Source organism: Theobroma cacao, chromosome 3 (assembly GCF_000208745.1).
Source record: "Theobroma cacao cultivar B97-61/B2 chromosome 3, Criollo_cocoa_genome_V2, whole genome shotgun sequence".
Lineage (NCBI taxonomy): Eukaryota > Viridiplantae > Streptophyta > Magnoliopsida > Malvales > Malvaceae > Theobroma > Theobroma cacao.
In genome coordinates, this window is record NC_030852.1 from 28,109,702 (window position 1) to 28,120,895 (window position 11,194).

Consider the following 11,194-nt stretch of genomic DNA (forward strand, 5'->3'; position numbering starts at 1 on the left):
AAATCCCTGTAAAAATGAAAAAATTATATAATATTTATATACTATTTAAAAGAAGTTACTATATTCTATTTAAAAGTGACGGTAAAACGCTCCCAACAATGTAAGTAACAGTTTGGTTTTCCCCTGTGTTGATATATCTTTTCCTAAAAATGTAGTAAACGACGACCAACAGATTAATACTAGTAAAATTTAATGTAATATATATATATATAAACACATATGTTACTGAGGAATGGATTTGATAACTGATATAGTATGAAGATGAGATGGAAATTTTAAGGCAACATTTTACTAATATTCTAAATACAATAGAGCACGGGTATGCTTTATAGAGAAGGAACGATGTGTTTTGTTTGTTTTTTATGGTCTGAAAAGAGGAGAAAGACAAAAAAAACCCAGATCCTTTTCTACTTTACTCTGGGTTTCTCAGGGTCAATTCAATAGTCATACAATCTCGCAAAGAGTAACAATTCCTTGAACCCTCCACTTAAGAAAATTAGGTCTCAAAATCTGCGTTCAAGAATAGACGAATAGACAGGAGTATATATTTTTCTTGAGAGACGTATAGAGTCTCTGAGCCAATATCCTTACCTCGTTTTCGTCAAATAAGAGTAACCCAAGAAGAAGAGAAGCAAGAGAAGAAAGACGATATACTTCTTTTTACTAGTATTTTATTGTTAATTTATTTGGGCTCTCTTTGCTAGCTTTATTTCCCACAAAATGGGGAGGGGAAAGGTGGTGTTGGAGAGAATAGAGAACAAAATCAATCGCCAAGTAACTTTCTCCAAGAGAAGAAATGGTATGCTCAAGAAAGCCTATGAGCTCTCGGTGCTGTGTGATGCTGAGGTTGCCCTTATTATCTTCTCTAGCCGGGGCAAGCTCTCTGAATTTGGCAGCAGCACGTAAGATTCTTTCTATCTCTTTTTGTCTCTCCAGCTTTGTTTGCAAATTTTTTGCATTTGTTTATGCAAATCCATGACTGATGATCAAACCCAAAATCTCTTGCTATCACTGTTCTACTAATATACGTACATCATCATCAGCTTGCTTTTAATTATCAAAAGTAAAGAAAAAAAAAGGGGAGAGAGACAGGGCGTACCATTCATTTGAATTGTTTCCACTACATTCTCAAGAGCCCCTCGCCAAAACCTAAAGAGAGAGTGATAGAGAGATAGGGTTTCTTTGCTTCCTAGGCTCGAGGGAACCACTGTGAGCAGCACTCTGTGCAGATTTGCTAGCTGTTTGGAGATGACAACCGATGGTTTCATGACACGCTTTTCTTGTCCTTTGCGTTTTGATTGGTCTTTGCTTTGACCCTTATGATACATAATTTCTTTTTTCTACTCCAATTTTGACAGTCATGGAGTTAAGTGGTTAAGGTCTCTGCCCACTTTTCTTCTTTAGTACAAAGCCTACAAATCTGAGCTTCGTCTGTAAGAAAACCGTTTTCTGATTCGTTCATTCATTCTTGAATGCAAATGCCAGGGATCCTTTATCTAAAACGCAATTCTTGGCCTCTAGGGTTTCCATTTTCTTGAGTACGTGCCTTACCTTACCTTACCTCTCTCTTCCTTCAATTCTGTATTTGGGCCTTTGGATCTTTATCTTCCTCTCATCACCAACTCCTAATTTCTCCTCACAATTTACATGGAAATCACTTGTGGTGCTTAAACAAATTAAAGATTTCTCTCCTGCTATCATCTTCCAAAAAAGATAATGTCAGTGCATCGACCTTTCCAATTTCCAATGACTGATATACTTGTCTTCTCTTTTCCCTTTTTGCCTCCCCTCTTCCTCTTTAATTTCTCCCTTTCTCCTTTTGTTTTTGCTTTTCTATTACAAAATATTAGGATGGAGTGTCATTTTCAAAGTGCTTTTGTTTGGACGATTTCTTTCTGTTCCGCATATAGGTGTGGTGGGGTAATGCACGCTGTCACAAAAATGAGTCAGTTTTTTCGTTTCATACTCGAACAAAAGACCTCATCTCCAAGAGTAAAACCACGAAACTCGTGATGATGTACATTTGATCTTACTTTTTTACTAAATAATGTATATTTTAATATGTTTTTAATAAAATATCATATACTAAATTTCAACACATTACTCACTCCATATTTCATGCTGTCCTTATGGTGTTTATTTTTTTTATTTTTTTTCGAAAATCATTAGTTTGCATTCATAGAGGGATAGGAGATGTAATTGTTTCCTAATCATAAGAAGTACTTGTGGTGTTTGTTTAAGTACATATATACTTGCCAAGTCAATTGAATAGTTTCAATCCATTAAATACATTCTAATTTTTGTTATGTCGCTGTTATGTACTGTATCACTCCTATCTTAAAGTTACTTGACTTTTCTTTTTGAATCTTATCACCTGCAAATTGTATTATATGAAATCATTTATATACTTCTTTATACAAACAATTTAATATATAAAAACTTTATTTAGTATTTAATTCTCAAAAACATATTAAATGACAATTTTTATAGTACACGATTCAACACTTGCAATTTTCAATTAATTAAAAACACCTATCATAAAAGAGGATCAATTTTTGAAGTCATTTACTGAGAAACGAAGGGGGAGAATCTAGTCCTTCGTTCTTCATACTATTTCCCTTTTCTTGAACAAAGTCTTCCTCACTGCATAATTTCAAGGACTGAAAGATATTGTTCAATGAGTAGTTCACGCTAAATACTTTTATTACATTTTCATTATTTAACATAATTTTTATTTTTTGAAAAGCATGATCATTTTATTTCCATAGGGAAATTGAATTTCCCCTTGAAACTTACATCGAAAAATCATCAGGCGGGGTCAAGAGGATATTGGTTAATATGCTCCCATTGAAAGCATAGGTCCCCAATATCCTTTGATTTACCACCTATTCATCAATTCCGATCAAGAGCCTGACAACATGTACAAAAAAATCCCACCCTACAAAAAGAAACAAAAATAGTCCCTGTATCAATCAAAAACTAAAACACAGGGAATCAGACCCCACCCAAAATTCCTTTACAGCAATAAGAGGTTGTCTATATATATATATAAAGTTAAAAAAAATCCATGCTTGTATGAGGTATGGTGATATTATTTACACTTGACCATATTTAACTTATTTTAAGGCATAAGAGGTTGTCTATATTTATAATATATATAAAAGAAGGATAATTGATTAGTTCAAATGGTTGTCACATGTTATTTTCAATTGAATTAATTTTTTCTATAGAGTTTATATCAAAATTACATTGTTTTTGACATTTGAAGGGTTTTTTTTTTTTACTTTTATTTATTTCAGCGAAAAATACTTAGAAACAATAATTTATAACTTTTAATGCTTAGAAGATAGATTCATTTAATATTTATCAATTGTAATTTAATATTATTTTTTATCTATATTTTCTTATTTTGCATAAACCTGAATCGATAGTGTTTAGACATCTCTTTTATACATGAATGCTTAAATCCTAATAAATATTCATCCAATTCATTGAATAAAATAAAAAAGTCAAGAAGGTTTACTCATTTCTCAATATATATAGCACACAATCATCATTGAATAAACAAATCAACTGAATTTGACAATCTTTAGCTATTCATTTTGTATATAAAAGATAGATATTACCAGAAACTAATCACTATTTTATATTAATAGGATCTTTATATTATACTGTTACCTTATATTTTACAACTGTTTATTTTAAACTGTCAATAGTATAGGTTATATACTCTCTTATTTCTTAATATTTTATTATACATCTAACAATCTTTGATAAGATTATTATCTTTTTTGGATAAGTACTATTTTATAACCATATATGTAGGTGCAGGTTTTCGGTAATTGAAATCAAAGCAAATAACTATCTTCAATTAATATTAGTTTATTTTTTCCACTACTAGTAAGAACCATACATTCATGTTCAGTAATGCAATATAGCACAATAATAGAAACAAAAAAAAAATGTATATGGTAAAAAGAAGAACAAACTGTCACCATAGTTAGACATATTTAATAGTTGTATAACAGTTTATATTCCCTTAATATTTAGCTAAGTACAAGTCTTGTATGTTGATATACATCATCTAACAAAAATGAAAACCTCCAAATCACAAATGCTATTCATTTTGTTTGAATAATATATTTTTACTGAAAAAATATTACTGAATGTTTAACAGGATTATTATCTTCTTTGGTTAAGTACTGTTTTAAAATCATATATTTAGGAGTAACTTTAAGTGATTGACACCAAAGCAAATAACTATCTTCAGTTAATAATAGTTTATCTTTTCCTCTACTAACAAAAATCATACATTCATACAATTGATTAATACAATATAACTTTTCTTTCAAACTTTTTGAAAGTATTAAATTGAAGTCCACTCAAATATAATTTATATTTCTTATAATATTTTTCGTAGCGTAGTAATAGGCACCATCTTACTATATATATATATATATAAAGTTAAAAAAAATACTTGCCTGTATGACGTATGGTGATATTATTTAGACTTGACCAATTTATCTATCCCACGTTTGCAAAAATCATCATTTGAACTACTTCTAGTTCCAGACATTTAATTTAGATTAAGATTTGCTGCGAGGAAAAGAAATTTTGCTTGATATTGGTGACCATTGCTGTCCTAGATAGTGTTTAGCCGGTTTTCAATCATAATATATAGGTCAAACTTTGTGGTCTTAATGTAAGATTTTATATGACAATCAATATTGCTAATATATATATATATATATATAAGTAATATGATGCTATTATTTAAAAATCTTAGCTAGGTTTATGGCCTAAGCTTTTGATGAGAGTACCTAGCCCATTGGTATTCTACGATTCTAATAAAAACTATATTATATGGCATAAAAGAGAAGTTTATTGATTCGGTGTTATTTAGTACGATGTGATTATCACTTGAAGTACTTAATTTTATGGTTTTACCTAACAAAATTTAAGTGAAGCATAAATTTCAAATTATATGTAAACACGTTACTTTTTTATTTTTAAAAATATATTTATAAAGATTAATAAATTTAAGATGCCTATATTTTTACAGCATTTATTCAGACGAAAATAAGAAAAAATAAAATTTTGTTTTAAAGTAGCGAAACTGAATTATAGCATGTTAAATAGTTCTTTAAAAAAAAGAGTCAGAGTTAAATAACACAGTAAAAACTGAGAAAAAAAAAAAACCCAGTACAGTGCACCACAATAAAACAAAATGGTAGCTACAAGATCCAAGTAGTGGGACAAGCTAAGGAGAATGAAAGAAAGTTGAGATGCATCAACTGATTTGAATTCAATCACTGATAAAATTGTCATGCTGATGAAAGGTGAGATCCCTAAAATTAGTTTTAATGAATCTATAATAATCAAGTATCTCAAAAATATTGTAACACAAAATTTTTGTGATAACATACATTCTTCTTTGAGATCCCACGGTGTGGAAGCAAATCAAGATTGTCTGAAATGCATAAAGCCTTCTTGCTTGATGCTTGTTTACATGTTTTAGATGCTAGAATGTACTCCTATTTCGCAGACTTGCTAAACCATTCAACTTGATAGTCTTACTGATCAACTTGTTTGTTGCATATATATATATATATATATATATGCAATGATATTTTTTCCTCTCATGGTGTTGATAGATCCGAGGATCTCTTACAGATTTTCAGCAGTTATCCATCTAATGGTGATTGACTTGCCTTTCAGGTTTCTGTTTGTTGTTCATGCTGGTCTCGGTTGCTTGGTTTCTTCCTTTGCCTCGGTGTTTTGATTTTGACTTGATTTTTTCTGTTCCTTCTCTTGTTTTGCTGGGGTGTTTGCCTTTTTGGATTTGTATTCTTGTGTTCTGGTTCTTTGTTTCTGTTCTTGGGATGTACCATTGCTATTGCTTTGATAGAACCTTCCTTCTTTTTTACATTAATAAATCTGCTATTTAAAAAATAATAATAAGATTTTCCTCTCTCTCTCTCTCTTTAGCAGTGTGTCTCAGACCCTGGAAAAATACTGGCAGCATCGCTACACCTCTAACGTCCATTTGATGGATGAAACGCAGGTTTGTTTACATTTCAATCTCGTATATACTTCAAAGTTTTCATATTACCTTCTCATTACAGATTCCGTTATTAATATTTTTTTTCTAAGCCGAACATATATTTTCATTACTAAAAAGATGATAAGAAACAGAAGATATTAAGAATTTTCCATAAATAAATACAAACGGCAACTGTTCTGAAAAACTTCTCATATATTCATCCAACAGAAAAGAGATACCTAAACCATAAAAAATATATATAGAAAACAACCTAAGCAAAATAAACCATCTCAGCTTACCTCAATGCTTCCTTTTGTTGTACCTTGAGTCATTAATTGCTCCCTTTTTTGCCAACAACAAAACTAAATACACTTATTTATTATACATAGTACACCTAGACCATAATATATAAAGCTTAATTTGTTATGTTACACCAAGAAAAAGTTTTAATTAGTTAAGTAATTAATGATTTATTAGTCCCTTAACCTAATAATTCCATAAAACCTCCCCTAATTGACCGGTAATTTGGATCTTTGAGGTCAAATAATTAAGGGGTAGAGTTGGAGTTACGTATGAACCATGGATAACAATAGTAACAGAAGGTAGTCTTTCTGATCGTTTTGTTTTCGATGTCCAATACAGACCTTATACCAAGAGGTATTGAAGTTAAAGGCAAAATATGAATCTCTTCAGCGCTCACAAAGGTAAATTTACATTCGACTCACTTCCATATAATGCAGTGATTTATACTGAAAGCCTTTCTATATATATAGTATTCATTATCTGAAAGCACACTGATTATTGGATGATAACGTTTTTGCGAAGGCATCTTTTTGGAGAAGAGCTTGAACCACTTAGTATAAAAGAGCTCTATAAAATAGAGAAACAGCTTGACAGAGCTCTCACACAAGCTAGACAGAAGAAGGTAATGGTCGTTGATTCTAAATTCAACTTTGCTGTTAATTAATTTGTGATTTAGTGCCCATCTTCCTCTTTTCGGGCAGCATGTTAGTTTATTGTTTTTGAGATGATGAGATTTCATTTTACTTCTACCCTATGTTAAAATCTTTTTGCAGGCACACAAGTCAACATAATTGGTTATTCAATTCTTGTTTCTCTAAACAGGCAACTGGACTCTATTAAGAAAAATGTTCAAGTTTTGTTACTTTTCAGTTGAATGGTGACTAATTAGTGTGTGTGGATAATTTTTGGTCTGTGTTAGTCTGGTGTTTTTTCACATGGTTTTGGATGGAATGCCTTGTGTCATGTGGTCTTGGGTGTATGTTTTCTGAGTTACGTTCTGTTTCTGTTCTTGGTGTTGTGGGCTGAGATTGATTCTGGTCGGATTGTTCATGTTGGGTGGTTGATTGTACTCACTTATCCTGGAAATAAAACTCTGAGGCCTTTCCCAAAAAAAAAATGAAAATGAAAACATATTTGGAGCAAAAGTTTTTGACTGGTAGGTAGGCATCCCTATCTTTGCAGTCCTTGAGTATTTCTCATGATGAAGTAAGATCAGGAATTGTCCTAAAATATTTTTAAAACACATTAAAGTAGAAGTTTATATATATATTTGATATAAATATTGGCAATTGCATTGATTATAACTCTTAAAATCAAGGAAATAATCATCATCAAGCACTTTCATATGTAACATATCTCACTTTCATGATCATGAAATAATCAAGATTTATCCAAGAGTTAGGAAAAACCTGACAAAACTGTATTTATGAAGCTATCTTACTTACCTTACCATGTGAATGCCAGTTGCTAAATGCACATACATTTTGCAGTTATCATATCATAAAACATTTCCTTGATTATAAATGCAGGTGCAGTTGTTGTTGGAACGAATGGAAGAGTTGCGCAAAAAGGTAAAAACACTAAGCAAAATAACTTTGTTTTGAGTGCGTGATCTCAGTTTTAGTGGCTTTACATAGTTTTGGTAAAATTCTCATCTGATCATAAGCTTGGTTTTAGGATTTTATAGAGTAAAGCTGAATTATAATTATATGGGGTACATGTAGTCCCCTTCTGAGTTGATGGCAAAATTCAACAATTTTCTTCTCGCTTTGTACATCAATACTGCAAATAAGAATTTGGTCCTTACTCATCTTTGGTTTAACATTGCATCATGCTTATGATGTTTTCTATGAATCATCAGGAAGTTGAACTTGAAGACGAAAACAAACGGCTTCAGTCTCAGGTTTTCTCTTAAAAATTCCCCTTCATGTCTGCTTCGCACTTGTTATTGCTAGCATGCTAATTTGTGCTAGAATGACCCCTTTATTCCCTGTGGAATTTTCAGCTAGAGTTAGAGCAAATTTTTCCAGCAGCTCAAGGGTTAGGAGATCCTAACATAGAAGCCGGTAATGAGTCTAATATACCTCCTTCACAAGCTAATCATGCACAGCTACCCTCTTTACTGCAGGGGTAAAGTTTTACTCTGCTTGCAACTAATTTTAGTATCATTGTCTCGATAAAATCAGTTTAACTCCTTATGGTTGTGATCATTGGTCTTCCAATTTCGATTTGCTTCACTGCCTCTCCAAATTATCTTACTGCAAGTTGTATTAATTCCTTAAAAATTTTTGTCTTAACAAATGTAAAGTTCTTTCACTCGAGAAGTTACAGATGTTATTAAAAAAATTCTCAAATTTTCAGCCACGAGCTTTTAGTTTTGACATTTTGTAAAGTAAAAATTTTTACTAATCTCTCCTTGCAGATATCATTTTACTTGTAGTTCTATTTTAATTAACGATAGAAAAGAGACACTGGCATAGTTGCAAATCATGTCTATGTATAGCCAAAATCCTAGGAGTTTTTGGTTTTTTAAGCAAATTAAGTTTCTGATATATAGCAGCACCTGTAACAGGTACCATCAGTTTATTCCCCAAGAAAGGGTAAGTGAAGCTAGGGTGGACAGAGGCGCGAATAAGCCTACTGCAGGATGGCTTTGATCCCTTCCACCTGTGCCAGGCGCAAGAAATTCTTCATTATGATTTCTATCTTAATTTCTAATAATACAATAATCTATATAGTGATTATTTGAGCGCTAGAAAAGCTTCATTAGATAGACGTTTATATTTGCTACATCTTTCTACTACTTTAGGATGCTATATATCCTTAAAAATTATTTAAACCTAATTAATAACTATGGAATTAAGGATCTTGATGCAATCTAAATTATGACTTAAATAGAAAATTTGTAGATTGCATATAGTTTATTTTAATTATTAATTTATTATTATTTTTTAGAATTGTTTGTTGTAAGTGTAATGTCATATAGAGAATAATGAAAACAATTAGAATAAATGAAAGAATTGCTTCACGCCACAACAATAAATAAAAGTAACTCGCAATAAGAGGTAAAGTTTATGAATTATTTTCAGATTTGAATGTTTGGATAGTTTGACTTGACAACTTAATTGTAGAGATAGTTAAGAAGTCTTTTTTTAAATTTTTAGTATAATGCTCAAATAAGCTCTTAAACTATTTAAATAAATTATTATTCTTTTATTGTGTTTAATCTAGCTTTCGTATTTATTTTTAATTAAATAAATTTTTATAATTAATGATTGATTAATTATTATTAATAAAAATATCATTTGCCTTTTTTATCCACACGGTAGGGTCGGCCCTTGGGTGAAGCCACACAAGCAAGGGCTTTAGGCCTCCAATTTGGGGAGGTCCCAATTTTAGAGAAAATTTATAATTTTATAATAATTATAATATAATTAATTATATTAAAAACATATAAAAATTAAAAAATATAAGAGTAAAAAATAATTAATAAAATTATTTATTTTTTTACTTTTTTAATTATATGTCTAATAAATCTCAATTTTTTATTACTTCATTATTTCTAGAATGCTATTAATTCTTAATTATATTCTCTTATTTTCAATAAACTAACAGTCATATGTATTTAATCATCTTCAATAGTTATTTTTTCTCATTTATTTCTCTTATTTCAAATCAACACATTTAATGATTTTCAACAGTTTTTTTTCCTATATATAAAATCAATTAATTTTTTCAATATATAATATCTACTTTTGAAATCTTTCTTTCTCATTTGCACTTTCTTCCTTTAATTTCAATTTTTTTTCAAAGAATACACAAGAAGTCTATTCTTTTATTATTTTCATAAAATTGTGAACCTTATTTGCGGTTTGCAATAAGCATTCAACAATTAAGTACTATTGTTCTAATCTTTACAAATTTTTTTACTTTAATTTAGAGTTTATATTATATTGTTATATTTCTTTTATTTTATGTGATAGTTGATTTATTTTAATTAAAAATTTTGATTGTTGATTTTATATTAGCCATTTAAAAAATATAGAAGATAATTATAATAATCAAATACTTTTTATCTCATGTCAAATCGAAAATATGAGTCTGGTTATTCAAGTAATTTTTTCACTTCAAAGTAGATTTGAACAATTTAAGATATATGAAAATATTTTTAGTTTTTTATTTAGCGGTAAAAAGTTAAAGTCTTTAGATAATAATAGTTTGAAAAAATATTGCCTTAATCTTGAATGTTCCTTAAAATATAACAACTATTCTGATATTGATGGCTTAGATTTATTTTCAGAGTTAAAAACTTAAAAAAAAATTATACAGGAAGAAAACAGTCCAATTGACATACTTAATCATATAAAATACTCGATTCTTTTCCAAATGCATATATTGCTTTTAAAATAATGTTAACAATTCCAATAAGTGTTGTTTTAGGAGAAAGAAGTTTTTCAAAACTAAAATTAATAAAATCTTATTTAAGATCAACAAAGTCTCAAGAAAGATTAAATGGATTGGTTATATTATCAATTGAAAAAAAAAATATTAGACGAATTTGATTATAAAAGTTTAATTAAAAATTTTGCATCTCAAAAAGCTAGAAGAATAAAATTTTAAATTTTAATAAAAAAAAACCTCATTTGAATATTTCGTTTTAGGCCTTTGAACTTATTGGGCAGTCCCTACCACACGATATTGATATAACATGGTTGTGGAGAGTGAAAAATGTCACATTATCATATTATCATGTCAAATTAGCATGTCATGTTATCATTAATTAGAATATACTAGTATACTTATCATAATCAATTATGATATTTTAGCATATCATATCAGTATCACGCG

At 29.6% G+C, this 11,194-nt stretch overlaps 1 protein-coding gene across 3 annotated transcripts; it reads left to right on the forward strand.

Annotated features, from left to right (window-relative positions):
• Positions 392 to 9,223, forward strand: LOC18605460 (MADS-box transcription factor 6). Of its 3 annotated transcripts, none has more exons than XM_018117561.1 (8): positions 392 to 902; positions 5,989 to 6,064; positions 6,686 to 6,747; positions 6,869 to 6,968; positions 7,876 to 7,917; positions 8,208 to 8,249; positions 8,352 to 8,412; positions 8,919 to 9,223. In XM_018117561.1, exons 1-8 carry the CDS (start codon positions 721 to 723, stop codon positions 8,948 to 8,950), a joined length of 597 nt encoding a protein of 198 aa, XP_017973050.1. In that variant the 5' UTR covers positions 392 to 720; the 3' UTR covers positions 8,951 to 9,223. The 3 variants fall into 3 exon arrangements, with proteins under 3 accessions (XP_017973050.1, XP_017973049.1, XP_007038532.2); XM_018117560.1 differs by having other exon boundaries at positions 395 to 902; positions 8,352 to 8,476; XM_007038470.2 differs by having other exon boundaries at positions 395 to 902; positions 5,992 to 6,064; positions 8,352 to 8,476.